Raw genomic sequence first — 27,444 nt, 5'->3', positions numbered from 1 at the left:
TTAACCTGTTGAAACAATAAGCCCGCGAGATAGAATATTGATTTTTGTCAGTGATTCAAGTTCATTTCCACCATCTTTTTACCACCACGAGGTCCCGAATGGGTGAGTAATGCCCGGACATAACAACATTTGCATCATGGAACAGATTTGTCATCTCTCGGTGCGCCCTCGGTGTTTGATATCCAAAGTCCGCCGGATCTGGAGATAAGTATATACGGGCGAGTCAGACTTATAAATACAAGATATGCCCACGACATTCTCACGGATTGTGTCTCAGCCTAGCACATCACTCTTCAGTACTAGAAGCTCTTTACCGACTCGAAAATGTCCTCATATCTGGTTACTGGATCATCTCGCGGCCTCGGTCTGGCGCTAGTTGCTCGTCTTGCTTCCTTGCCCGAAACGGAGGTCGGAACTATCTTCGCAACTGCTCGCCGGGACAGTTCCCTACAGTTGAGGGATATTGTTAATGCATCGCCGGGGCGTATCGAACTGGTCATTTTGGACGTGACTGACGAAGCGAGTGTGAAGGAGGCCGTGAAGATAGTTGAGAGCAAGTTGCAGGGCAAAGGGCTGGATTTCTTAATAAACAACGCGGGGGTTATGGACCACTCGCCGACGGGGTTGGAAGGAATGTAAGCGGATTTTTACTCGATTTTCTTGGCCGAGACTAAATTATAAAGGGACAACTTGAACGAACTATTCAACATCAATGTTACTGCTACCCACATAGTGACGCGAGCCTTTCTACCTCTACTTCGTCATGGAAGCAAGAAAACCGTGATTAATATGTAAGTGCAAATGGAGTTAACAATAACTAACCAGTCAACAAACCATCAGTCAGAGGGCTGACAAATCCCAATAAGATCAACCACATTGGGCTCCATAGCCATGGCCGAAAGGTACCAACGATCGAACGCGCCCGCCTATCAGATTTCGAAGGCTGCGTTGAACATGTTGACAGTGCAGTACGCCCTACAGTATGGCAACGAAGGGTTTATTGTTCTTGCTATCACCCCCGGTGTGAGTATATTCGCAAACCTTATTCTTCTCCCCCCCCCCCCCCCCAAAAAAGAAAAACTTTCTGGCTAACTTAAAATAGTGGTTGCGTACCGATCTTGGGAGTTCCTATGCAGACCTACCAGTAGAGACTGGTGCTGAAAAGGTGATAGATATTATACAAAAAGCCTCTCCAGATCAGAGCGGAAAACTTGTCAACATTCATGTTCAAGGATGGGAAAAGGCGGATGGCCCAAATCAATATGATGGAAAGGTGGTTCCATGGTGATCTTCATAGTCACAGGCGGCTATGGTAATAAATAGATTGGGACAAGAAGTCTATCTGAGTTTGAACTCGGTTTGACGACAGTAACTAAATTGCACTAGAAAGAGATGCCGAATTGCTGATTAAATAGCCATGTCTAAGAATCCTGCACATACCAAATCATCTGCTGGGTTGTTAGTCTGAGAAGCCATTATTATGATGCAACTACAGAATAAACTTACGCCTAGCATGAGTGGCTACCTTCCTGTTCTGGATCTTTGCAGCCACTCTTACAAAGTTTGGGATGTCCGACAATTCCTGGGTTCGTGCAATGAAACAAAACATTTTGAAGGGGCTCATCGGCGAGGTCGGTTCCTTTGAGAACATCTTCGAGGTCCTTGTCCGTGAAACCTACACATATTAGAGACATAAACATAGCGAGACAGGTATACCAACCTTTGGACTGCGTCAACACGTCTGCACAATAATCAAAGCTTGGGGTACACGTTGTCTTTGCCAACCCTGTAGAGGCAAGAGTAAAAAGGGCGAGGAGAACCGACGAGAGCTTCATCTTGAGATGTCTGAACAAAAAACGAAGAAAGCTGAGCTTGAAAAGTACAGAAGGGCGAAGATATGAAACAATAAATGATTAAGGAATTTAAATATCTCATTAGAGAAGAATCACATTCTCATCGTCGGCCCCTAATCTCTATTGTGGGGTGGAATGTGGCCTGGCATGTAGTTACGCCATGCGTGGATACACATACATACCGCAACGTGTACATATGTACCTAGACCTAGCCTAGAGTGAGTGAAGCCATGTCTGATTGAAACTACTTGAAAATGACACTGAAAAGCCCAACAGCCAAAGAATCCTCCTGGGATCTAGATCGGCCGGTTTCCATTCACATCTGGTGCGGTTCAATGACGTTGGGCATATGGTACCAAGATGATAGGGAAACAAAGGCCATAAAGCCAGCAAAATCGGTTTGCAGCAGGAAAACCCCTGAGGTAAATTTCGGGGGTTTGTATAAATACGTGTAGTCTATTCCCTTCTATTGTTCCCGTTCTCCGGAACTGACTCGTGCTTGCGATAAGATAAACCCCGCACACCAGGATGGATTCATTGCATCGATTGACTTGTCTGGGTTTCACCTGAATCCCTTACCTGAAGCTCTTCTCAGAATCTTGATTGCAGTGCCACTATCTTATTTTTCAAAGTTGGGTAACATCATGATGTCGGATGAAAAGCTCAGTAAGTACTCGTGGTGCTCGTTCCTTGGGAGAAGAAAGATACATAGCTTCAAACAGCTGTCCTTAAACCAACCCCATGAGCCAGGACAGACTGACAGGGACTAGTCTTCGACCTTATCATGGCCGATCCAGGCCTCCCTCGACCAAACCCGACCCAGTCTTACTGGCAGCATGTACCCCATGCCCTGGCAAACATTCAATCCTCGACTCTCCCAACTGATACAGACCATGCCATTATTGGATCCGGAATCACAGGCCTTACGGTTGCCAAGAACCTGCTGGAGCGCGATCCATCTAGCAAAGTAGCTATTCTAGAATCTCGCACTCTGTGCTCTGGGGCGACAGGTCGCAATGGTGGCCAAATGGCTGCCAATGCTGGAGAAGAGTATTCCCATCTTGCACAAACCTATGGTCCGCAAGAGGCAGGGAAGATTGTGAAGTTTACATTTCGCAATCTAGAAAAGATGCGACAGCTGATTGAGGATCAAGATGTAGTGAAAGCGAGCGAGATGCAGCAGCTGAAGAAGCTGCGTGTTTTCTTGACTGATGCGAAATTTCGGGATTTCAAGGAGAGCATCGCCCGTCTGGAGGGAGACCATCCGTCCATGAAAGGCATCTATACAGTCATTGATGCAGCTACGGCATTACGGGTTTGTCGTTCTGTCTTAAACATATATCATACTCTTTGATTGACATGCTTCCCAGGAATACGGCGTTCACGGAGCAGCCGGGGCAGCGATACTCCCTGCTGGGACGGTTTGGCCATATCGTCTAGTGACAAGGGTCTTTGCAGCTTTGTTGGAGAAGTATCCAGACCGATTGACCATTGAGACGAACACCCCTGTTGAGTCTGTGGAATACAATTCTAACGTCACATCTCCCGATTATCCGTATACGCTTCGAACACCTCGAGGACCACTACGCGCAAGATCGGTTGTCTATTGCACCAATGGATACAGCGGGCATCTCCTGCCCCGATTACGAGGCCGGATCCATCCTTTTAAAGGCACGATGACTGTCCAAGACCCCAAGAAATCGGTACCTGATCAAGGTAGTTCGATTTCGTGGGGGTTTCATTATCCACCATCGTACGACCCCGCGACCAAGCGACATGGCTATGGACTGTATTATCTAGCACAGAGCGCTAAGACGGGTTATTTCTACTTTGGTGGCGAGAATACACGAGTCGATGAATCCGTTTCTGCCGACGACAGTTTCGTGGCTGAACACTCAGTATCCCATCTCCGAACGGTGCTGCCGCAGTTCTTTGGTCAAGACGGCTCTGCTCCGTGGCATCTAGTGGCTTCGTGGAGTGGAGTCATGGGATTTTCGTCGGATGGTCTGCCTTTGGTAGGGCGACTTTCATCGGCGTTGACAGGGAGAAGTGGCACCGGAGAGTGGATCGCTGCTGCGTTCAATGGCTATGGCATGGCCAATTGTCTCATGAGTGGCGAGGCTCTAGCGCGAATGATATTGGGTGAAAATGTAGACGACTGGCTGCCAGAGGCATATGGCCTGGGTGAGAGGCGGTTGCGAGAGACACTGACGGTCCCGCAAGCGGTAAATGCATTGAAGGCAAAATTGTAACTAGGGCCGTTCGGCTGGGACATCACGAAAGAGTATCTGAAATGTTGGGCTGCCCTAGTGTATTGATTTCGTATATGATGCTGCAGGCAAGGGTATCAAAGTGCTCTCCGACGTATTCATACATTAGTGAAGGAAGATCAGCACACAGCTTCTAGTGCCTTTGTGAAATTTGCGCCATATGTCCCCCGTACGAGTGTAGATGGCAAAGCATGACTTTGAATATAGCCTCCAAATGCTTGCGTAAATCTCATTTATCGCAAGACGACTCGGCAGCAATAAAGTCCATCAGCGCAGGCTGATCCAGCGACACACTGGATTTCCAGGTCCGAGATTTTGAGCCTTCCGAACGGAATTCCCATCTCCCTCGGCCGATACCATCAATGTTGCACACGGTGTAGGCTTCGAGAGAAAGTTCGGAACGGGACAGCACGACCTTCATCTTGGTGTGCCTTTCTGGGTTAGAGGATGGCATTATCAACTCGCCCAGATGCGGATACACCACATCCCATGTTTCTGACTCTTTTAAGTCTTGCACAGGCTTCGGTGTTGGCTGTGCGTGGGAAGCGATAGTAAAGACGATATCGAGCATCAGGAGATGGGTTATGGCAGCCTCGACCTCGTCCTTTGAGGCAATGCGACCGGGTGATTTGAGGTCGGCGTATTTCGGCATATTGCAAGACACCTCAAAGTTGGTACCGAATGGTGGCGAGGCAAGATTGGTTCTGATGGTGACAATAAAAGAACCCTGAGGCGTGAGTAGACTCCCGCTGAACGTAGATTCCAGGGGCGTAAGAAACTTCTCGACAAATGCCTCAACAGGGGCTTCAGCACGAGACGCATTCGCTGGCTTCCATGTGGAAGCTAAATCGGCAATGTATCGGGCAGAATCGAGACCAGCTGCTTGCAAGACGCCAAAAATGTCCTTGAAGAATGTTTCGAGCCATCGGACATGTGACATGTGCTGGAAATAAGCGATGGCCGGACGTAAAAGATGATATTCTGGGATGGGTCGTCGCTTCGGAGTCAGCGGCGGCGGGGCCTGGGTCCGACGCCGGAGATTCTGACGATGGGCGTAGGACAGCAGGATACGAATAGAGAGGGCTAGGGCATCCGCAAGCAAGAGGTCTTGTTGAGAATGAGAGAGGTTGGACTGAAGACGATCGTCGTTGGCATCCACCAGATCGATCAGAATTTCATGATCCTCCGAGGTGGGGATACGAATGAGGTTCTGGCGAGTCGTCACGCCGTGCGTGGCCATTGGCCGAGCTTCTCGGACTAGTTCGTGGAACAGCTCCTCCTCAAATACGGTGTCACGCGCTTGCAGAATGCGACGCTCAATCGACTCTGGATCATTCGATGTAGGGCGCGGCAGCGTAGAGCAGCTAACGATTTGATCATGCCGCTTGACTTGAACGCGGACCAGCCGGGGTTTAGACGGAACCAATCCTCTGTCCAGTATCAATCCTCCATCATCGGCTCGTCGTAGGCAAGCTAGTCCACGATCACGGAAGATTGGAGTAGCTGGAACAGCAAATTAGCGAGAACACTTTTGAACAGACCGAGAAGAATTACCTTCTAAGAAGCCATATTGCACGCCTAGTGATTGCCTTTCCCTGGGCAGACGGCATATCTTCCATCCTTTGTTCTTAACCTCTAGCACCTCATTCCAGTATCGCGCCTCCGAGGCGACTTCCGTCTCGAGTCGAGAGGCGGCGCTCAGCAGTTTATTCGCAGCCGAGTTGAAGTTTTGGATTCTCCACCCGCGGGAGATGACCGAGATATCTTTCTTTGCGGATTCCGGCTTGGGAGGAGGTGTGACGACCTCGGAACTCAGCGAACCAAGCGGAGCGACCTGTTTCAGGTAGGCGGACATGGACGTCTCAGCCTGGCGCGGGGCGTGTTTGGAGAGGACAAGGGAAACAAAATCTAGGGCAAACATGGTTTCCATGTGCGCTTGCCTGGATACTATCAGCTTGAGTCGCCCAAGCCCCATTGACTACTGACATGGCAAACTTCGTGATTTCTGCTCGCCGTTTGTATAACTGCTCTAGGCGTTCGGTCGTGTCGGCCTCTCCTGCCCCCTCATCATCCTGGGAACCATCCTGCTCCTTCTCCTTGGCAATCTCGGTTCGCAGGATCTCTTCATTTACATCTCGAAAGGAACCCCACTGGTTGTTGATCTGGGCGATCTCAGCCGACAAGGAGTCGGACCGGTCGTTCTTCTCGAGCAATGGACGCAAAGGGAGAGTAAAGGAATTGGCCATGGTCGAAGTGGAGTGCCAATCTCCGCCGCTGCATTGGTTGTCTTTGGGGCTCCGGGCGATCGAACTGAACGGGGCAAGGCAGGCGGACGGCGCGCTGAAGTCGCGGTGACCAGTCACGTGATACTCTGGTGATGGTCATGGTGATTCGGCACCAGGTACACGAGTCCGATTTCAGGTTCTTATTTATGATTTTCACTATAGTATTATCCTAAAGCCTTGTTATCATCGTGGAACGTGGCGCCATCCGTCCCGGTGTTTGGATTCGTAGTGTGGCCTGAGGCATCAACTGCGCGCCCATGAAGAAATCCATGATGACATCAGCACGTTTATAGCTCTCGCTCGCTTCAATCTAGGCTAGGTCAGCAGGACGATTGTACACCGACTGACTCGCCAGTGTTTGTGCATTGTCGCGGACTCGGCTCTGCCCAGTCTTCCACCGCTCCAGCACTACTCTGCTTCTCATCATCATCGCCATTGACCAGGGCCTTGCACTATCTTAGCTACTCGGTGACGTATCTCTACCCACTCCCGCTTTTTCTCACCGGAATTGGTTCCAACCCCCCGCTTCTTTCTTTTTGTTGTATCGCGACGCTCAGAGCTTTTCTCTTTCTCTCCTCCTTTCTATTCCCTATCCTACTTTTCGATCCTCGGACCTTCCTCCTCTCCTCGCTTCGACGTGTCCGACTGGCCTTGCCATTCATTGAGATGGAGACCGCCAAGATCCCCGTCCAGCCGCCCAAGCGACGCCGCATTGGCGTTCTCACCTCCGGAGGTGATGCCCCCGGCATGAATGGTGCAGTGCGAGCGGTCGTCCGCATGGCGATCCATTGCGACTGCGAAGCTTACGCCATCTTCGAGGGATACGAGGGTCTGGTGAACGGCGGCAATATGATCCGCCAGGTGCACTGGGAGGATGTCCGCGGCTGGCTGTCTCGCGGAGGCACGTTGATCGGCTCTGCCCGGAGCATGGCCTTTCGGGAACGCGCGGGTCGCCTGCGGGCGGCCAAGAATATGATTCTGCGGGGCATTGATGCCCTGGTGGTCTGTGGTGGTGATGGCAGTTTGACTGGTGCGGACGTCTTCCGTGACGAATGGCCATCCCTGCTGGTGGACCTTGTTAAGGCAGGCGAATTGTCCCAGGAGCAGATCGAGCCCTACAAGGTGCTTAATATCGTGGGCCTCGTGGGCTCCATCGACAATGATATGTCCGGTACCGACGCGACGATCGGTTGCTACTCGTCCTTGACTCGGATCTGTGATGCGGTAGATGACGTGTTCGACACTGCCTTCTCTCACCAGCGGGGCTTCGTGATTGAGGTGATGGGACGGCACTGTGGCTGGTTGGCGCTGATGGCAGCTATAAGTACCGGTGCCGACTGGTTGTTCATTCCGGAGATCCCTCCGCGGGACGACTGGCAAGATGACATGTGCTCAACAATCACGAAGGTATGTATCGAACATTTCTGATGAAAATAGATGTGCTGACTCGCTGTGGTAGAATCGCAAGGAACGGGGCAAACGCCGCACAATCGTGATCGTGGCTGAAGGAGCACAGGATCGCCAGTTGAACAAAATTTCGAGCGAGACTGTCAAGGATATTCTCACTCAGCGGCTGGGTCTGGACACACGGGTGACCGTCCTAGGACACACGCAGCGAGGAGGTGCGGCATGTGCATACGACCGATGGTTGTCGACTCTACAGGGTGTTGAGGCCGTTCGAGCCGTGCTGGAGATGTCGCCCGAGTCTCCGTCTCCCGTCATCACGATCCGCGAGAATAAGATTATGCGCACCCCGTTGATGGAAGCGGTGCAAGCGACCAAAAATGTCACGGCGAAGATCCATGCCAAGGACTTTGCCGCCGCGATGACCCTCCGGGACCCTGAATTCAAGGAGTATCACCAGGCCTACCTCCATACCGCAACCCCGGAGCATCCCAAACTTATGCTCCCAGAGGCCAAGGTACGCACCAAGCACCCGGCCTATCCTACATGGCAGGTACTGACTACTTCCAGAGAATGAGAATCGCCATCATCCACGTCGGCGCCCCTGCCGGTGGTATGAATCAGGCCACTCGTGCCGCCGTTGCCTACTGCCTGACTCGAGGCCATACGCCATTGGCGATCCACAATGGATTTCCTGGCCTATGCCGTCATCATGCCGACCAACCCGTTGGTTCGGTGCGTGAGGTCAAGTGGCTAGAGTCAGACAGCTGGGTTAACGAGGGCGGTTCAGACATTGGAACGAACCGTAGTTTGCCGGCAGAGGACATGGAGACCACCGCAAAGTGCTTCGAGCTCTACAAGTTTGATGCCCTCTTTGTGGTCGGTGGTTTCGAGGCTTTCACGGCTGTCAGCCAGCTCCGCCAGGCGCGGGAAAAGTATGATGCCTTTAAAATCCCTCTCATTACGTTGCCAGCTACAATCTCCAACAACGTCCCCGGTACGGAGTACTCACTCGGAAGCGATACTTGCCTGAACACCCTGATCGATTTCTGCGATGCCATCCGACAGTCCGCCTCTTCATCCCGCCGACGTGTATTTGTCATTGAGACACAGGGCGGCAAGTCTGGCTACATTGCAACGATGGCTGGTCTGTCCGTGGGCGCCGTCGCTGTGTACATCCCTGAGGAGGGAATTAATATCAAGATGCTATCACGCGATATTGACTTCTTGCGCGACAACTTCGTCCGCGACAAAGGAGCCAACCGTGCGGGCAAGATCATTCTCCGCAATGAATGTGCGTCCGGCACATACACCACCCAGGTGATTGCGGATATGATCAAGGAAGAGGCGAAGGGGCGGTTTGAGTCGCGCGCTGCGGTCCCCGGACATTTCCAGCAGGGCGGCAAGCCATCACCCATGGACCGCGTCCGCGCCTTGCGCATGGCGATCAAGTGTATGCAGCACATCGAGACATATGCGGGCAAGTCCGCGGACGAGATCCACGCGGACCCTCTGTCTGCCGCTGTCATCGGCGTCCAGGGCTCCCAGGTATTGTTTTCGCCAATGGGTGGCGAGTCGGGTCTGGAAGCCACTGAGACCGATTGGTCGCGCCGCCGGCCCAAATCGGAGTTCTGGCTCAAGCTACAGGAGGTTGTCAACGTCCTTTCAGGCCGCCCGGCCCCTGGCCGTAACGAGGGCTGGTCCTGCTATGAGAGTACGTAAATGACTGATCAACTCTCCCCTCCAACGACAATCCACACCACTTTCCACTCTCAGGCACAACCTCAAGAGGCTTGACTAGCGGTAAGCCTCTATGCCATGGGCACCATCTCCATGAATGTTAATTCTGGTCCATTCTGTGTGGTCTAGATGCTTCTACGCTCTATTCTGTTCCCTCCGTCCCCAACTCTCCTTGAGCCGTTTCGTTTTTCATGAATCTGCGCAATTATCTCTACATTGTTTTGGAAACTACGACCGCTAGTGAATTCCATGTCATGAAGTAGATACATCATCAATCGACTTTCGTGTCAAGCTCCACAGCGTTTGCTGCCGGTGGATGTCAATCATGTTTTGTATGATGTGACGCAGCCCAAACTCTGGATGCTCGTGGACCTGAGAGATTATGATGATGCTTGGAAACTTTTGGTGATTGTTTTTAGAATCTATTTTTCTTCTTTCTTGTCTTCTACCTGAGAATTAGTTCCAAGGACTCTTGTGGATGCATCGCAGATAGATCTTTCGAGAATACACCAACATTTCGTCCTGGAATACAATACCTGAGATCGTCTCTCTCCCCCTTTCTTATCCGTGCACGTAATGAACGCAGTAGCAATTAACATGAAGATCACGCGGCCTTCTCCAACTCATCAAGCAGGTCGACGGTCTCAGCTGGGCTGGCAATCCACGCGGTGGCAGACGCAAGACGAGCCTAGTCATGGCGACGATGAGTGGGATAATCCTTGCCGGGAGGTCAGATGGACCACACATACCTTGAAGTCGTTAGCTCCAGCCGACAGGAATTGATCTCCGATGTGTAAGGTATCAGACGGGGAGATGCCGCCAAAGTACCGCTGGCAGGCGCGCACGCCCCAGGATTTGTCGCCAATATCGACAAAGACGTCGTTGCCACCTGAGAAAGAGTCAGCTATCCCTCACCCAGCAAAAGAATTTCCTGCTCTACCGTTGAAAGCGCAAAATGGCAGCCGCGACCCGACTGCTGATCGTTCGACGGTGTTATGGGCCACCAGAACCGTCTCCTCCAGCTGCTCGCGATGCATCTTCTGTCCCTCCAGTGGGTAGACACCGACAGCGCGATCTTTGCGCAGCACCGCAGCCGGGAGTTGCAGGTTCGTGGCGCAAGCACGTAGAGCGGACTCGGCAATGTCCAGCAGCTCAGTGATGTCGTCGTCGTGCCAAGCCCGCATCTCATCCAGCAACCACTCACTCCGTGGCACATAAGCCAACCGATCCTCCGAGGCTTGGTCGAATCGAAACAGGAAATTACTCTCACCTCCCATCACAACAAGACCCCGGCGCTGCTCGGGGGTGAGAGTGGGTGAGTCGTGCACAGCATCCAAGAGACCTTGTAGCCTTCCATAGTACTTGGGTGCATCACTGTACCCGGCTGCGGTGACAATGCCAACCTTGCAGCCTAGCTGGAGCAGACGCAGGATTCGCGGGATGACGGGGTTATCGATTGTCAGACAAGCCCCGTCCTCATAGAGCGTCACATCCCCGTCAAAGGTGACCAGTTTCACCCCGCTGGAGCGGACCAAGGCCAATATTTGGGCTGTGTTCAGGATCAGACGGATGTCGTTGAAGGAGGGGGCGACAAATCGCCGCCGGCTGATGAATCGCTGTGCATCCTGATACTTGAATGCATCTTCCATATACAACCGAGTAAAGAATGTGCCGATAGACGGCACGAGCAGCTTGAGTTTGGACTTTCCGGGCTCGTTGTGACGGGTGTGGTGGACTACGAAGAAGCCTCAGCACCCCGGGTCCGCTGAATATTCGGAAAGACTTACTGTGGTCGAGGATCAGGTTCTCGACATCGCGCATGATCTCCGCATAGCGCTGGTGGGTGTCGGCAGCGACGGTCTTGAGGCCCTCGCTATTTTCGTGATAGATGGTGGTGGGCTGCGAATGCAGCACAAAGGGCACGGCCAGGAGGCCCTAGGAGTAGGCTGAGCCACGATTGATCTTGCACGGAGCGACTGAGGGATTAACTTACTTTGATCCATTCAATCAATTGATCGCGGCGATGGGTCTAGCGCAGTCAGCGAGCCGTTGGCAGGGGGCTCAGTCTAGCGCCTGGGGTAGGTAGGTGGTGGTTACCTTGAGCGCATCTACGGTCGATCGAGGATCAGCACTAGATCACGGCATCTGGATTCATTCGTAGGAGCATTCAACGTACATTCGACACGATAGCGAGACGTCATGATGGCAACCAGGGGACGAACAATAATTGTTGATTGAGGGAGACATGCGAACCGCGGTGGGCTGGCCCGCGCACGTCCCTCGATCGGAGTTCGGACTGGCCGGCCTGACTCATGCTGATGGGCGATCTATACGATGTCGATCATTATCATCGATAGAGGCAGCACGGGCTGGCTTGGACCCAGGGCCATTATATACAGGGAGATCCATGATTCTCGATCGCCCTGCCTGTTTGCCATACTATCGCATGCACCACCGACCCTCGCCATGGACCACAACACCCACGACCTTCCGCCGGCCTACACATCCTCGCTAGAGGACTCCCACGCAGACGAGAAACCCCAACCGCCTGTCTTGTTTCCCCGTGACGAAGAACCAGGTCTCGCTCTCGCATCGGCCTTGTCTCGGGGTCTTCAGGTACCCTCCCGCTCTGATGCCTGTTCTTCTGGCTTTGACTACCCGGAGGAGTTGGCTTCTCATGGAATTACTGCCACCGACTGGGGGCAATTCACCCAGACGATCTGTGACGAAGCGAGGTTGTCGCGTCAGCAATGGAAGATCGTCATTGGCAAGGGCTTGGGCACCTTGGCCGTGGGCGGCTTGATGTTCGGATTCTTCGGTGCCATCCCAGCGTTGTTCATTGCGCGCCATACTCGTCGACGTCAGGAGCAGCGAAACTTGGTCGCGGCGATGGCGGGAACGAACAGTCAACGACTGGCCCGTCATATCGCCAATTGGAACGAGACGTTCTTCCAGTCGCGGGGTGTCTTGATCCGCGTCGATCTGCCCGACGAGTATCTGGACGAGATGGACGAGATGGATGTTGGGACGAACCGAACACCACCCTGCGCGGACCAGCGGGCTCGAGCAAAAGCAGCAGTCAAAGCAAGAGTCGTGATTATTCCCCTGAACAAGGGAAGGTCATCGGCCCGCTCCGAGTCAACAGGGAGAGATGGAGGCTTTAGGGAGCATTAAATGAAGAGGAAGGCTGGGCGTTATAGGTGTTACGCGAGGTGCTTGGATTGATTGGAAACATTAAACACATATTATGGCGAGATTTTCGTGCAATATGATCCTAGGGTATTCATAGAGTCAAACTTAAGCTTACAATCACAGCACCGGACTTGTCTGTCAGACTTCCACTGTGGCACCCTGCGTCTCGACATGACGAGTGGTTCCGCGGCTCTCTGCTATCATGTCTGTCTTCTCATTGATGGCCTGGTCGCGCGCCTCCGCGTCTCGGTTTCCATGGCGGCCAATTTGGTACCAAGGCAAGGCGAAGAGCCGATCCATGCTCTCAAGAGACCGACCGGCCGTTTCGGGAACACTGAACCACACCCACAAGCCTCCAAGAACAGTGACAACAGCAAATAACCAGAAAGTGCCCTTGGGGGTAATGCCACCACTGGCTATGGGGAGTAGCATGTTGGGGACCGCCCGTGAATTGCCATACTGGTTTGCAAAATGCAGCGTCATGGCGAGCGACGTGGCCAGCGCCCGAATCCGGAGAGGAAATAGCTCGGCTGTGAGGAGATACTGCATCGAGTTCCAGCCGAGAGCCCAACCAAATCCTGATATGTAAATCATGGCTATCGCACCTTTGCTGGCTCCTTTCTGACTGTCAGGAACCTTGAAATCCTTCACGACTCCGATCTCGGGCACCGCTGATAGGAAGCTCGCGACATAGATCATTGAAATTGCTTGCAATGCGATACCTAGAAGCAGAGCCCGCTTGCGACCAATGACATCTACAAGAAACAGCGCGCATGCAACGGCGGCGAGAAGTTTGATGATACCGAAGATGGCTGTGACCAGGAGGTTCTCATTCGACCCAGTGATCCCGAGCAGCTTGAAGAGGTCCGTGGCGTAGATGGTAATGCTGCCTGCACCCGACCACTGTGATAGGATTTGTGTCATCGAAGCAAGATAGATGCGATAGAAATTCGACGGAACCAGGAACATTTCCTTGACGACCCCCCATGGACCCGATCCCATTGTAGCCTCCATCTCCATCTGATGCGATGTCTGTATGGCAGTGATTTCGCGAACGATATACTCATGGTCTGGGGGCAGATTGCGGACTTTAGCGAGATTGGCGATGGCCTTCTCCAGCTTGCCTTTCTTGACCAGGTATCGGGGCGACTCCTCCTGGAAGAAAGAGAGTAGGAATACCAGACCTGCAAAGATGATATGCAAGCTGGTCGGGACCTCCTGTCAACACATCAGTATCTTCCATAGATTTCGCATGCTCCTCAACATACCCATCGACTGTGTGTGTTGTCGCCCATGTTCTATAGCACATCAAATTTCTTAATATTACTCTGGGAGAATCATAGCCGAGCAGAAGGATCATACCTTCTCGCAACCATAATTCGCGAAATAAGCCAGGACGATTCCCACTGCCCAAATAATCAGCCTTTCTTCCATTGGGACATATGTTCGACCGGAAGCACCCACAATAGACAAAGCCCGTAAAGACACATGTACACAGACCACGGATAGAAGCAGGGGCCTAGGGTGGTCAATGGTCAGTGGAGTTCTAGAAGCCCATGCTGCAAACCTACAATCTCTGCCAGATAAACAGGCGCGACAACAACAGTCTGCCCAACCCCCAGTCCAGCCACAAAACGGCCGGCGTACACAGCGCCCAGACTGCCGTCGTTGCCCATGAAGATGGCAATGCCCAGAATCCACAACAGGCACAACTGGCGGGTGGCCCAAATTCGGCCGATGCGGTCACAGACTAAGAAGGCACTGTAGGTATAAACACAAGCCCATGATTAGATTTCAATCATACCAAAGCAGGCTGTTTGCAGGACTCACAAGAGAGCACCCCCGACCGATCCAATCTGCACCATGGCAGACACATTACCCTTGATGTTGGTTTGTTCGACCTTGCTGTAAGACTCGTAGTTTATGTACCGCTGGAAATCAACCGAATCGAAAGCGCCTGAGATCAAGCCCTCATCGACACCTCGTGCAGCGCCCATCAGACCGAAGGAGAGCACGGCAAACCACAGCCGCCAGTTGAACACCTCCTGCGGCTCACCGAGATCCTTGAGGCGGAAAATATTGACTGGTTTTTTGCTTCCGCCTGCCATGGTGGAGAGCAGTTGCGCAGGATCAAGCGAGTGAAAGTGAGGGAGATAGAAGGGTGGAAGGGGAGCAGTGATGGGGGAGGTAAGAGAGAAGATGGCGTTTTATAGTCGTGAACGAAAGTGAACAGAGGACGATGCGGGGAATTCTGGGGATGCAGAGATAACCAATTGTAAAGAAGCTTGCCACGACGCTTTCCTCATCCAAGGACTGACCACCAGGCGATACGTCGGAAGGAACGAGCCAAGCCTGGAGCAGGGCCAAGAGGTCTTGGCTGTAACATAAAGTACTATTATTCGATGGCATCACCGAATGGCGGGGAAGTTGCAGGACGATCCCCTTTGTGTTCTAGATACATACGAATTTATGTCAAGAGGTGTATCCTCGTCCACCCGTACAGCTAGGATATAGACGTGATCTTGCATACAAGTCACTATAACTTGCCTCGGCACGCAAGAGAGATGCCTAGCTATCCACTTCATGCGGACTCAAGTTAAGCAAAGTTTGGCCAAGAAAGTTTCGGCCAACTTCCGCTCAAGATATGTCCAAGGCTAGGCCGTGCAGGGTCTGGGCAGCACTTGACAAGGCCAGATTGGCGCCGGGAGGCTGGGAGCGCCTCTCGGTTAAGGATACAGAACAGGCCATTGGATAGCAGTGCAGGTGGACAAAATAAAGAAAAGGCCCTCCGGTTCTTGGCAAGATGGTGATCTTCAGCACGGGCGCAGCGTGGAAGCCCTGTTAGAGACGGATCGAGGGCCGGCAAAGGCTAAGAACCCTGTTCCTTATACGTTTCAACCTGAGGACGAAACACAGTTTTGACTCGAAAACTTTCGGCGATACCAGGGGGAAACTACCGCTGGAATGCTGATTTGGATCCGATATTGGCCAAAAGGAATACGAGGGGCTGATCATGGAGTATAAAGATGTCACGTAGTTCATTTAAGATGCCCTTATAACCTATCACTGTGAAGCCAGTTAATATGGAGAATCCAACCAGAGAGAGTCAGACGGTGATGATACCTTCGCTCGCGAAAATGATACGCTAGGGACTCGTCACAGGGACCAACGGCTGCCGTGCCCAAATTAAGTTGCCGGCAAGTAATGTCCAAATGTGATCCAAGGGCCCTGGCATCAAGATCAGGCCCATATTTTGTGTTCGCGATCGTTAAATCATAGAGCCGTGTGTAAGACGACCTATGGTAGCTCGGTCTTGATATCAGCTAGGGGTATTGTTGCCCGAAATTCCCCATAACTAGGGATCCTGAAGAGGACTCGATGGGCTTAGAAGTAACCCGGGAGGGTATTCCCTCTGTGCATAGCCCAGATTTCAGAAGCCTTGACAATTAGTTCCATTCCAGCAAAGACTCCAAAGAAACAAATTGCGGTTCTTGCCAACACTTATTGCAAGATTTGTCATTGAGCTGCCCGGAGGATAAGAAAGGGCGAATCAATCAAGGGATGGGAGCACCCATCGACTGGTAGATCGAGAAGAATGCCTCCAGATCCATGGTGGAAAAGTCAAAGTCCCAACCCATGTCGGATTGTGTGAAATCAAGCAATTCCTCACCAGATCCAATGGAACCGACCGTATCGGGTCCCTCTACCTGGGGAAGGGTTGATTGGAATGACGATAAATCCGGATGTGACCCTGATAGATGATATGGGCTTGCGAGGCCAGTCATCGTTGAGTGCTGACCATGCCCAGTGGTGGACTCTTGAGCTCTCGTCGAAAATACCGACGGATTAACCTCATGTCTGCTGCCGTGCTTCGGGTAGGGTATCCAAGCGTATGAGGGGTTGATCGTTCGCAATACAGTTTGTATAGCCGAAATGGTGCTGGCTATGGGATCGCCAGCTCTCATTGTCGATAAATTCTGCAACGCAGCATAGACCCAGGGCAAATGGACCGAGGCCGAATTTGGGTCGTGGAGAAAATTATATATCAATGTGAAGCAAGCACTTCCCATAAAATATCCATGATAACGCTCTTGCTAGTGCCTGGTTAGCATGAAAATGATGCTTAACGGGTTAAATCAGACAGCATTACCCTAACAAGATCGTTGACATGGGATGCTTCGCATAGGTGGTGGATTGTTCTTTGCGCTGCAGTGAGTGCGTGAGTACAGGCTTCGTTCAACCATGAGGGAGTCTCTGTGGGCCGATTTGTTCCACTGTCCGTAGACTGGTGTTGCGACATTTTCATATCCCGCTGCCAGCGTCCACGGAAGATGAGAAATGGGCGAAATGTTAAGAGAAGGGTATGGTAGTACACTATAGATCCTCAGTTTTGTCCTCTTATAGCAGATTCAGAATAGACTCACAGGTGGTGAAAATAGTTTGGCGAACACCAAGAGATCCTGTTTGTATAGCTGTACATAATCCAAAGCCTAGAGTTTGCTCTAGCCGCGTCTCATGGCTACGCAGGTCTTCCGCAATCGATCGAGCAACCTTCCACATGTGCAGCAGAGATTCATGCCGCTGTCCATATATTTGGTCGGCCGACTTGGAAATCGTTTGAGAAAGATGCACCAGTAGCCGAATGAAAGGATCCTGCGTACACCCTGTCGCAATATCTTTCAGAGACATAGACGTTGGTCGGCCTAGATGAAAACAAAACCATCTACCCCTCAAGGTTAGGAAAAGAATGTAAATTTCAATAGAAGACCGGCTTACGTCTCATAGAAATAGAGAGACCACAAGGTCGTTCGTCTTTCGTCTATGCATTCCTGGCTCTGGATGTCATCATTGGGTGCGTCCTTATGCAGACCAGCTGATAGGGCCTTGCGAGTAGCACACCCGAGATGCAAAAAGGCCGAATTTGGGCGCCCTTGTTCGCTTTGAAAATGGGCGTATTGAATTAAGTTAGTAGAAGACCGGGCCAGCATTCCCATAGGCAGAACTTATCATGAGTAATGATATTTGGACCATCTGATGGTTGACCACATCATCAAAGGCGGCCACCGAAGCCTTTACTCGTTCGAAGAGTACGTCGCCCCAAGCATAGTACTCTGTGCCAAGAGATCCACATGCCAGAGCTAGCAAGATGATGGCTTGTGTGAGTGTGTCTGGATGAATGGAAGGAGAAGGGTTGTAGAGTTGATCCAAGGCACACTCGAAGTCATTCTTAGGACGGTATGGCATGAGGTGGTAAAGAGTTGATAAATAACGGGAGAGAAATAACTTGGCCAGCTCATATGGAAGAAAAGTCAAGGAAACCTCCCCAGCATTGGGCCCCTTCCCCGCCTCGTGGGTATCCGGGGTGCCGAAAAATATACGACGAAAACTGAAGAGATCCAGACCGGCTCCGGCTTCCTCGACCTGGCTGGCGGGAGCTTGGAGCTGGGTGGGATTATTAGAGACCAGGTCTCTATAGACATGCTGCATCAAGGAGAAATGCGATGTTGGGCCATAGTACAGCTGCATCTGGCACGAAGGCGAGGCCATGTGTGTTGCTGACACACTGTTGGGGAAATCGTGCATCAGGGACGAGTTCCGCCCAGACTGGGGCATGCTGGGAGATGCAGTGCGCGAACGAGGCTCTCTCTCACTGGATTCAACATGCTGCTGGTGTGCCTTGTCATCATTCCTCTTTCTGCGTTGCCGAATGAAATCACGGTAGACACACGAGGTGCTACGCAGTTGACACGTCTTGCAGGGACTGAGTCCATTGCAGCGGATTTTACGCTTGCGGCATTCCTGGCATGCCTTCGGGATTCGCCAGCCCGATGGAGCTGTCGTGGAAGTCTCAGCCATATCCGAAGGAGAGTAGAACAGGAAGAACAGCCCGTCGTTGGTCCGTTGGCCGCGCGTGGGCGACCAGGAACGTGATTAATCGGATGTTCGGATATCGAAGGTGCGACCGGGAGTGACGAACGGGAGAAGTATACAGGTGAGGATCATATCAAGATGATTTTTTGGTATTTCCGCGAGATCCCGGAAGGACGCGTTCGGGTTATATCCGTGCCGTGTGCCGCTGTGGTTCGATGGGTCAAATTGCAGGCCGGGATTGGTGGATTTCTGACTGGGATCGGAAGTACGGGTTTAGATCTAGAAAATATCACGACCATAGTGGTTTTTGAAAATTATAAGAAATTTAGTTCCTCGGAACCCAATCACCACTGTCGAACGAAGTGTCATTCAGCTATTGCCTGCCAAACGTATCTCCCTCTGACATAATTGCAGTGAGGAATGCAAACTCCGTCTTCTGGTTCGGCCACGCCGGCCGATATAGAAGATGGACGCGGCCAAATTCAAAAGCGATTGACGGTTACTTTCCGCAATCTCTCAGTTCGAGTGACGGCACCCGATGCGGCCTTGGGAAGCACGTTATTATCAGTGATTGATCCTCGCCAGTTTAGTGGACTATTCAAGAGCAACCAAGTGCCCAAACGGGTGAGAATACGAAGATTACGCTTTCTGGCAATGCAGGCTGACAACACGCTAGACAATATTAAAAGACATCTCCGGCCAGGTGAATCCGGGAGAAATGGTACGTTTTAATTAGCATGGCCCAGATGAAAATAGACTCTAATTCTCATTGCACAGCTGTTAGTTCTTGGCCGTCCTGGATCTGGATGCACATCCCTTCTTCGTGTTCTGTCCAATGATCGGGACACGTTCGACGAGGTTGTGGGTGAAATCAGATATGGAAGCATGGGCCATAAAGAGGCCCAACGTTTTCGTCAACAGATCATGTTCAACAATGAGGGTATTCGGAATCAACCAGGGCTATGTGAATCCTGTTTACTGATTGAAGTTAGATGATTTACATTTTCCAACCTTAACCGTGAACCGTACGATGAAGTTTGCGCTTCGCAACAAAGTTCCCAATGCGCGCCCTGAGCATATGAAAAAGCGGGAAGACTTTGTGCAGGAGAAGAGGACTGACATCTTGCAGTCTTTGGGTATTGAACACACCAAGAAAAATTTGGTTGGGAACGAATTCATCCGAGGGGTGTCAGGAGGGGAACGAAAAAGAGTCTCGTTGGCCGAGGTGATGGCGGGCCAGGTATGACTCGTTCAAATGTTATAGACTTTGTGTTGGGGGAAAAGGACTGATATACCGTCCAACAGAGTCCTATTCAGATGTGGGACAATCCCATCCGCGGTCTTGACTCCAAATCTGCGGTGGAATTTGCACGAACTTTACGGCGTGATGCGGATGAGAACCAGAAAACAATCATCGCGACAATGTACCAAGCGGGAAACAGTATCTACGACGAATTCGACAAGATCCTGGTGCTGGCTGAAGGACGCGTGACGTACTACGGGGCTCGCGATCTTGCGCGGAAATACTTCGAAAACTTGGGGTTCGTTTGTCCCCAAGGCGCCAATGTCGCAGATTTCCTTACCGCGGTCACGGTCACCACCGAGCGCATCATTCAGCCTGGAAGGGAAGACACAGTCCCCAGTACACCGGAAGAGTTCGAGTCTCGATACATCAACAGCTCCATTTTTCAAGATCAACTTGACTCCATAAAGCTGGCCGAGAAATTGGGCTACGAGGTGGAGGATCTGATGATGGCAGTCGCAAGTGAGAAACGAAAGCAGCATGTTCCTCGCCAGCAAAGCGTTTACACAGCCACGATATGGGACCAGATTAAGTCCTGCACTCTGCGGCAGTTCCAGATAATGTGGGGAGACAAATTTTCCCTGGTGATTAAAGTCGCCTCTGCGACCATTCAAGCTCTGGTGTGTGGTAGTCTTTTCTATAACCTCCCCGAAGACAGCTCTTCTATTTTCATGCGCCCTGGTGTGCTCTTTTTCCCGGTACTTTATTTCCTCCTGGAATCCATGTCCGAGACTACCGCATCATTTATGGGCCGTCCGATTCTCTCCCGCCAGAAACGCTTTGGCTTCTACCGTCCCACTGCCTATTGCATCGCGAATGCCATCACCGATATTCCTGTGGTGATAATTCAAGTTACCTGCTTCTCTCTCATCTTATATTTTATGGCTGCACTTCAAATGGATGCCGGTCGCTTTTTTACTTTTTGGGTCATCGTTATTGCCCAGACTCTGTGCTTCATCCAACTATTCCGCTCCGTCGGTGCGGTGTGCAAAAAATTTGGCAATGCCTCAAAAATCTCGGGATTGCTGTCCACCATCTTTTTTGTGTACGGAGGTAAGTGAGTTCAAAAGAATCTTTGAGAGAAAAAGTACTGAAAAATAGCTTGCAAGGATATCTTATCCCTTTTCACAAGATGCACGTCTGGTTCCGTTGGATATTCTATCTTAACCCAGGCGCCTACGCGTTTGAAGCATTAATGGCCAATGAGTTCGTCGACCGGCAGCTGAAGTGTGTCCAGCCGGATTACATCCCATATGGGAGCTCATATTCAAGTGATCCATCTCCGTATCGAGGGTGCTCAGTTCCGGGCAGCGACGAGAACGGAGTCATTAACGGAGCGGCATACATCCGCGAGCAATACAACTACTCTGTTCACCATATATGGAGGAGTTTTGGTATTATCGTGGGATTTTGGGCTTTCTTCATTTTCTTGACTGCCGTTGGATTTGAGCTGCGAAACAGTCAAAGCGGGTCGTCCGTCCTGCTCTACAAGCGCGGGAGCAAAAAAGGTGCCCACCACGACGAAAGCAACCGGCGGTCTGCCCAGCAAAAAAGAGATTCAATGGCACTATCGGGATCTGTGAAGCATTCAACCTTTTCGTGGAGCAATCTCGACTATCATGTTCCTTTCCATGGTGAAAAGAAGCAATTGTTAAACAAAGTGTTTGGCTTTGTTAAGCCGGGGAGCCTCGTGGCATTAATGGGAGCTTCGGGGGCAGGGAAAACAACGTAAGTCTGAAATCAGTCTATAGCCGCCCCGTGACCAATGCTGAGTATATATCTACAGGCTTCTAGACGTACTTGCCCAACGGAAGGATACCGGAGAGATTTATGGCTCGATTCTCATTGATGGCCGACCACAAGGGATCAGCTTCCAACGAACCACTGGCTATTGCGAGCAGATGGATGTCCACGAGGCCACTGCAACTGTCAGAGAGGCTTTAGTTTTTTCTGCCGTTCTTCGACAACCATCTACCATTTCTTATGAAGACAAGCTTTCCTATGTCGACCATATTATTGAGCTTCTGGAGTTGAGTGATATCAGTGACGCACTTATTGGAGGTAAGTTCTTTAAATCTCATCGTATGCCAGCTGTTAACCCTATAAAGTGCCTGGTGAGGGATTGAGCATCGAGCAACGGAAGCGAGTAACCCTAGGGGTTGAACTTGTGGCTAAACCGACTTTGCTGTTCTTGGATGAGCCAACATCTGGCTTGGATGGCCAATCAGCTTACAACATTGTTCGCTTCCTGCGAAAGCTTGTGGATGGAGGTCAAGCTGTTCTAGTGAGTACATTGTAATTTATTATATACATTTGCAGCATTCTAATGGATAAAAGTGCACAATTCACCAGCCATCGGCCGTCTTATTCAACGCGTTTGACGGTCTTCTCCTGCTGGCTAAGGGCGGAAATATGACATACTTTGGAGAAAGTAAGTATATTATAACAGACTTCTTCATCAAGCTAATTGTTCTCTAGCCGGAAAAGACTCAGATAAGATCTTGGATTACTTTGCCCGTCACGGTGCTCCATGCCCACAGGATGTCAACCCAGCCGAGCACATTATCGATGTGGTGCAGGGCAAGGCTTCGGGGCAGGTTGACTGGGTCGAAACGTGGAATCAATCGGAAGATCGCAAAATGGTACTCGCGGAGCTTGAGTCCCTAAACCAAACCAGTAGATCGGACCCCAGTTATGAGGAGGATACGGCGGACTACGCAACTTCATATTGGTTTCAGTTTGTCACAGTCTCCAAGCGCCTTATGGTACAGATTTGGCGTTCTCCGGTATGTGCAATACAGTTTGCTCTTGCTCAGTCACTGACCAGTTCTCCAGGATTATATGTGGAACAAAATTATTCTGCACATTTTTGCTGCGCTCTTCAGTGGATTTACTTTTTGGAAGATTGGAGATGGTACCTTCTCTCTCCAATTACGACTATTTGCCATTTTCAACTTCATCTTCGTGGCCCCAGGTTGTATCAATCAGATGCAACCCTTCTTTCTGCACAATCGTGACATCTTCGAGACACGTGAGAAGAAGGTATGTCTATCCAGCCGATGATTATTATTATAACAACAGTGGCTCTAACAGACTACTTGCCTTTAAGTCAAAGACTTATCATTGGATTGCGTTCATTGGAGCCCAGGCTGTTACCGAAATCCCATACCTCATCGTTTGTGCGACTCTGTACTTTCTGTGTTGGTATTTCACAGCAGGGTTCCCAACATTGCCCAGTGTCTCTGGTCATGTTTATCTCCAGATGATCTGTAAGTTTTTACGCGCATAATTCGCGTTAATTAGCATATTCGTCTAACTGCACAAATAGTTTACGAGCTCTTGTACACTTCCATTGGTCAGGCTATCGCAGCATACGCACCCAATGAATACTTTGCTGCTGTCATGAACCCCGTCTTGATTGGGGCAGGCTTGATCAGCTTTTGTGGCGTCGTCGTCCCGTACACCCAGATGCAACCCTTCTGGAGGTACTGGATATACTACCTAGATCCATTTACCTACCTTGTTGGCGGTCTGCTTGGTGAAGTATTATGGGACGTTTCTGTGAAATGTGAGCCATCAGAATATGTGCACTTCAATGCTCCCTTTGGTCAAACATGCGGGGAATATATGGCCGAATTTCTGGCATCGCAAACCGGCTACCTTCTGGATGCAAATTCCACCGGGACCTGCTCGTTCTGCCAATATTCCAAGGGCGCAGACTACGCCCAAACCTTCAATCTCAAAGAAAAGTACTATTCTTGGCGAGACGTGAGTATACCTGCCTCTGCTTAATTTCTGGTATGCTGACCATATCTCCTCTCAACTATCAGACCGGTATCACAGCATTGTTCTGCGTTTCCTCGTATGCCTTGGTTTTCTTCATGATGAAATTGAGAAGCAAAAAGACGAAGAGTGCCCGATCCGAGTAAACAATTGGGGCTAGAAAGGGACTTGGAAAAATAATTAGGATAGACCCATTTAGATCCAGTAAACGCGCGCTACTGGTTACTTCGTATTATTTTTTTGATTGTACTATTTTCCCCACAAATGCCCCCCACCAGTCTGATCCACAATTTCCCCACAATGTAGAAAGCCAACCATTCAAGCAACGGCTTCGGAGGCCGAGTACCCGAGCTTGAACGCCAGTCTGCGCTTCCCCACATACGCCCTTTTAAAAGCCACCTCTACTCCGAATACCTCGACTAGCGATTGTTTTCCCTGCACAAACATGGCCCCCATCTTTCGTGCCGAGCAAATTGGCTCTCTCATGCGTCCCCCCGAGCTTTTGGCTGTGCGAAATGCTGCTGGGGTGACAGCCCCGTATACGCAAATCCCCAAGGAAGTTCATGAACCAACCAAGGCTGCCATCGCTACGGCCGTGGCCAAGCAATTGGAGCTTGGTATTCGCCCAATCATGTCAGGCGAATATGAACGCGTCGTATTCTACTCAGGTTTCTTCGAGAACCTCGCGGGGATTGAGGTTATCAAAGCTATCCCGATTCCTGAAGGTTATCGGACCAGTTTCCCCACAGTCAGAACCCTCCAGGAACTTGGAATCTCTACTCGTGATTCCATTGTGGCTGTGGACCGTATACGCCACACATATAGCCCTTACCTATCCGAGTGGCATGCCCTCCGGAGCCTTCTTGCCCCTGAGCAGTGGCGCGAATGCAAGCTGACAATGCCACCTGTGACCCATGGCCATGTAAGCTGAGGGTTCAAGTTTAATGTTTTTGGGTCCTATGCTTTATTGACGAAGCTTAGATGCAAATGGCTATAGGCACTGCCTATCGCACATCGGTCTATAAGGATGACCGCGAGTACTTTGCCGATCTTGCAGCCGCGTACGCAGCCGAGTTTCGTGTGCTCTATGATGCTGGTTTGCGTTCAATTCAGATCGATGACCCATGTCTTTTATTTTTCGTAACAGATGAGTTCCGGTCAGGTTGCGAAGCAGATGGGGTTGAAGCGGACGCATTGCTTGATTTGTATATTTGGGCCCACAACCAATGTCTGGCGGGAAAACCAGATGATCTGCATGTCGGTCTGCATCTGTGTCGTGGCAACATGGCAGGATCAACACATATCATGACCGGGTCATACGAACCGATCGCGAAAAAATTGTTCGCGGAACTCGAATACGAGACCTATTATCTTGAATACGATACTCAGCGCGCTGGTGGATTTGAACCGCTTCGTCATTTACCTATCGGGAAGAATGTGGTGTTGGGTGTCGTGTCAACCAAGTCGCCAGACATGGAAGATATCGATGAGCTTATTGCCAGGGTGAATGCTGCAGCGAGCGTCATTGCCCAAGGGCAGGGTCGCAGCACCGCAGAGGTTATTGCTACCTCTCTAGGTGTCAGTCCCCAATGTGGATTTTCCAGCATGAGTGCAGGGGGAGGGCGTGGGCTTACGATGGATCGTATGTGGGGGAAACTGTTGCTAGTTAAGCAATTGGCTGAGCGCATATGGGGGAACCAGTGAGACCTTGCGAAAGCTTCATCCTGGGACAATTTGGCCGAGTGAAGCAGTAGAGACAGAAAATCCATTTTTAAACAGTTGTTTCCGACCCCAAGACGTAAATACTTTCCAGGCAAGCCAGAAAATATTGAATAATAAGTCTGCATAGAATCAAATATATACATGCATGAGAGCAGCGTACTCAGGGGTAGGTGGTCCTATACATGCCTGTTGTATAGAGCATGCTAATCCAAGCGTTACCGGTAATCTCCATAACACTATGACGGCAAACATGTAAGAATATTGCTGAGCTTCTTGAGCACAACAGCCTGTACAGTGGAATTGGCATCTTCTTTGGTGCTAGCCACTCCAACCGAGACGCTCGCATAGCAGCCAGAGGCCACTGACACGGCGAGCTCACTAGGCAAACGCGAAGTGCCACATGTCGTCACGTCATCTGGTGTGATCAATGGTATGGCTATGTGGATGCGCGACAGGACGAATGCGACGTCTTCGGGACTGGAGCATTGTGAAGCGGACACAGAAGGAAAATTGACATTGAGCCATACATCCGACGGCAGATAGGGCTTCCCTGTTGCAATCAAGTGGTCGGACAGGTTAGTTGCCAGTGCGGCATAGACATCACTGTAGTGCGGTAGCGATGAAGAGGCGTTCCACGCCGTCTGGCTTCCAGTTGACCCGGAGAATGCGATAGCGGGAATACCAGCGTCGTGGGCGGCGTAAGTGGCTGCCCCGACTGTCCCCGAAAAAAATACTTCAAGGCCAATGTTATACCCTTTATCAAGCTATTAGTTTCGCTTTTAGCAGCAGCTTTGTTGGTACGGTCACATACCCACGTTGGGCCCAGCTACTGCTAGATCCGGGGGCGCACCGCCGAAGAGCTGAGGCGAACGGTGACTGATGCCGTGTTTCATGGCTGTGACTGGGTATGAATTGACATAGTTTAAGCGAGGTTGAGAGGCATTGTATCCGACCGCGGGACTGCCGGCAGGGCAGCTGTTGAATTCGCAGGGCTCGGTGAGCTTAGTGGGAGCCTTCTGGGAGGATCCTATGGTCGCCAAAGTGGATGAGTATCAAATGAAGCATTCGGGGGCACTTGGGCAGACAGACCTGTTGCGCTTTGGTTCTCGGCGGGTGCCGAGACCACTACTGAGTGTCCGACTGCTGCCAATGACTGGAATAGAGCCCGGATATTGGCTTCGGCCCAGCCATCATCGTTGGAGGAGATGATATTAATGGCATGGGTGGGCGTTAAGACGGACAGAGCGGCCAAAATAGTACCCAGCGAGTTAAAGCGCATGGTTGACCCTGCCTACTGCAGTTGCTGGAATCGATCGCAAGCTGACCCCATGCACTAGCTATAAACAATTTGTACCGGATTGTTCAAAAGACATGATGCGCCCCTTTCTGCACACGCAAGACGCCGATCTTATACCTTATTTGGCCTTACCTCGGGAGTGTTACGAAAAAAAGATCCGGGTCGAGCTGCATAATTATTCCAGCATTAATCATACTTAAGGTGAATCCAATATGATTCAATAGTCGAGAAAACGGATGTTCGTGGTAGCGCAGTCTAAACATGATTTAATTGTTCGCCCGGGTTAGAGTAGTCCTCGTGGGGCAACTATATATATTTCATATCCGTCTTCCATATCCGCTTCGCAAGCATGTTGATAGGGAATTGACCTTCGAGATACGAAAATGCTGTTAGTTAAGCCAACTTCGGCTAATACGAGGCTGATGGAAGCGGGTTCGAGGTGTCTCGTTCTCTCTACGGTTTTGTACGCAGAAGAACTTAATTGGAGGTGTGCGACATGCAAAGGAATGTCCTGGAGCGGGGTTGATAGTCATGCCGCGGTCTACCCCCCCATCCTAGAGCCATTCCGAGCTAGCCGGGCGCCGCGTCCACAAACTCATCCTTATAATAGAAGCGCCGGTTAGGCTCATGGGCAAACAGTGTGATATAGGGCTCTCCATCCCTGGGTGCGCCTTGGGTGATCTGCCGTAGTACAGCCTCGAGGATGGTGTCTCCCAGGCCCATC

General features: G+C 51.0%; 11 protein-coding genes across 11 annotated transcripts; 5 read left to right on the top strand and 6 right to left on the bottom strand.

Annotated features, from left to right (window-relative positions):
* Nucleotides 1–324: 324 nt before the first annotated feature.
* On the top strand, nt 325–1,288 carry N7510_002772 (SDR family oxidoreductase; the record flags this gene model as incomplete). Its single annotated transcript, XM_056974699.1, has 4 exons — nt 325–635; nt 684–791; nt 867–1,023; nt 1,103–1,288. 4 exons carry the CDS (start codon nt 325–327, stop codon nt 1,286–1,288), a joined length of 762 nt encoding a protein of 253 aa, XP_056834655.1.
* A 1,209-nt stretch (nt 1,289–2,497) lies between these two features.
* Nucleotides 2,498–4,105, top strand: N7510_002771 (NAD(P)/FAD-dependent oxidoreductase; the record flags this gene model as incomplete). The annotated part of the gene is made up of 3 exons (XM_056974698.1): nt 2,498–2,519; nt 2,624–3,168; nt 3,224–4,105. 3 exons carry the CDS (start codon nt 2,498–2,500, stop codon nt 4,103–4,105), a joined length of 1,449 nt encoding a protein of 482 aa, XP_056834654.1.
* A 247-nt stretch (nt 4,106–4,352) lies between these two features.
* Nucleotides 4,353–6,492, bottom strand: N7510_002770 (mediator of RNA polymerase II transcription subunit 17; the record flags this gene model as incomplete). Its single annotated transcript, XM_056974697.1, has 3 exons — nt 4,353–5,626; nt 5,678–6,063; nt 6,110–6,492. Coding segments are annotated over 3 exons (2,043 nt in total), but the record flags the coding sequence as incomplete, so codon positions are not given.
* Nucleotides 6,493–7,074: 582 nt separating this feature from the next.
* On the top strand, nt 7,075–9,728 carry N7510_002769 (ATP-dependent 6-phosphofructokinase; the record flags this gene model as incomplete). The annotated part of the gene is made up of 4 exons (XM_056974696.1): nt 7,075–7,815; nt 7,868–8,329; nt 8,383–9,526; nt 9,682–9,728. The coding sequence occupies 4 exons, from the start codon at nt 7,075–7,077 to the stop codon at nt 9,726–9,728; spliced, it is 2,394 nt and encodes a 797-aa protein (XP_056834652.1).
* Nucleotides 9,729–10,156: 428 nt separating this feature from the next.
* Nucleotides 10,157–11,753, bottom strand: isn1 (IMP 5'-nucleotidase ISN1; the record flags this gene model as incomplete). The annotated part of the gene is made up of 7 exons (XM_056974695.1): nt 10,157–10,240; nt 10,302–10,441; nt 10,493–11,287; nt 11,340–11,487; nt 11,546–11,581; nt 11,650–11,660; nt 11,729–11,753. The coding sequence occupies 7 exons, from the start codon at nt 11,751–11,753 to the stop codon at nt 10,157–10,159; spliced, it is 1,239 nt and encodes a 412-aa protein (XP_056834651.1).
* A 265-nt stretch (nt 11,754–12,018) lies between these two features.
* Nucleotides 12,019–12,726, top strand: N7510_002767 (uncharacterized protein; the record flags this gene model as incomplete). The annotated part of the gene is made up of 1 exon (XM_056974694.1): nt 12,019–12,726. The coding sequence occupies one exon, from the start codon at nt 12,019–12,021 to the stop codon at nt 12,724–12,726; it is 708 nt and encodes a 235-aa protein (XP_056834650.1).
* A 156-nt stretch (nt 12,727–12,882) lies between these two features.
* N7510_002766 (putative MFS quinate transporter) lies at nt 12,883–14,852 on the bottom strand (the record flags this gene model as incomplete). Its single annotated transcript, XM_056974693.1, has 3 exons — nt 12,883–13,962; nt 14,316–14,494; nt 14,585–14,852. The coding sequence occupies 3 exons, from the start codon at nt 14,850–14,852 to the stop codon at nt 12,883–12,885; spliced, it is 1,527 nt and encodes a 508-aa protein (XP_056834649.1).
* Nucleotides 14,853–16,298: 1,446 nt separating this feature from the next.
* On the bottom strand, nt 16,299–17,433 carry N7510_002765 (fungal specific transcription factor domain-containing protein; the record flags this gene model as incomplete). Its single annotated transcript, XM_056974692.1, has 3 exons — nt 16,299–16,838; nt 16,895–17,118; nt 17,169–17,433. The coding sequence occupies 3 exons, from the start codon at nt 17,431–17,433 to the stop codon at nt 16,299–16,301; spliced, it is 1,029 nt and encodes a 342-aa protein (XP_056834648.1).
* A 276-nt stretch (nt 17,434–17,709) lies between these two features.
* N7510_002764 (Zn(II)2Cys6 transcription factor) lies at nt 17,710–18,600 on the bottom strand (the record flags this gene model as incomplete). Its single annotated transcript, XM_056974691.1, has 1 exon — nt 17,710–18,600. The coding sequence occupies one exon, from the start codon at nt 18,598–18,600 to the stop codon at nt 17,710–17,712; it is 891 nt and encodes a 296-aa protein (XP_056834647.1).
* A 435-nt stretch (nt 18,601–19,035) lies between these two features.
* On the top strand, nt 19,036–25,405 carry N7510_002763 (putative ABC multidrug transporter; the record flags this gene model as incomplete). Its single annotated transcript, XM_056974690.1, has 16 exons — nt 19,036–19,239; nt 19,292–19,336; nt 19,393–19,555; nt 19,608–19,855; nt 19,921–20,971; nt 21,091–21,646; nt 21,705–21,979; nt 22,027–22,202; nt 22,256–22,349; nt 22,397–22,704; nt 22,754–22,960; nt 23,028–23,187; nt 23,247–23,686; nt 23,749–23,780; nt 24,008–24,623; nt 24,683–25,405. The coding sequence occupies 16 exons, from the start codon at nt 19,036–19,038 to the stop codon at nt 25,403–25,405; spliced, it is 5,298 nt and encodes a 1,765-aa protein (XP_056834646.1).
* A 254-nt stretch (nt 25,406–25,659) lies between these two features.
* On the bottom strand, nt 25,660–26,702 carry N7510_002762 (5'/3'-nucleotidase SurE; the record flags this gene model as incomplete). The annotated part of the gene is made up of 3 exons (XM_056974689.1): nt 25,660–26,177; nt 26,235–26,450; nt 26,513–26,702. The coding sequence occupies 3 exons, from the start codon at nt 26,700–26,702 to the stop codon at nt 25,660–25,662; spliced, it is 924 nt and encodes a 307-aa protein (XP_056834645.1).
* Between the last annotated feature and the right edge of the window lie 742 nt (nt 26,703–27,444).

The sequence above is a fragment of the Penicillium lagena genome (assembly GCF_028827675.1).
Source record: "Penicillium lagena strain IBT 129212 chromosome Unknown utg000002l_segment0_segment0, whole genome shotgun sequence".
Classification (NCBI taxonomy): domain Eukaryota; kingdom Fungi; phylum Ascomycota; class Eurotiomycetes; order Eurotiales; family Aspergillaceae; genus Penicillium; species Penicillium lagena.
The sequence above is the reverse complement of the archived record's forward strand: the minus strand, read 5'-3'. Positions and strand labels throughout refer to the sequence as shown.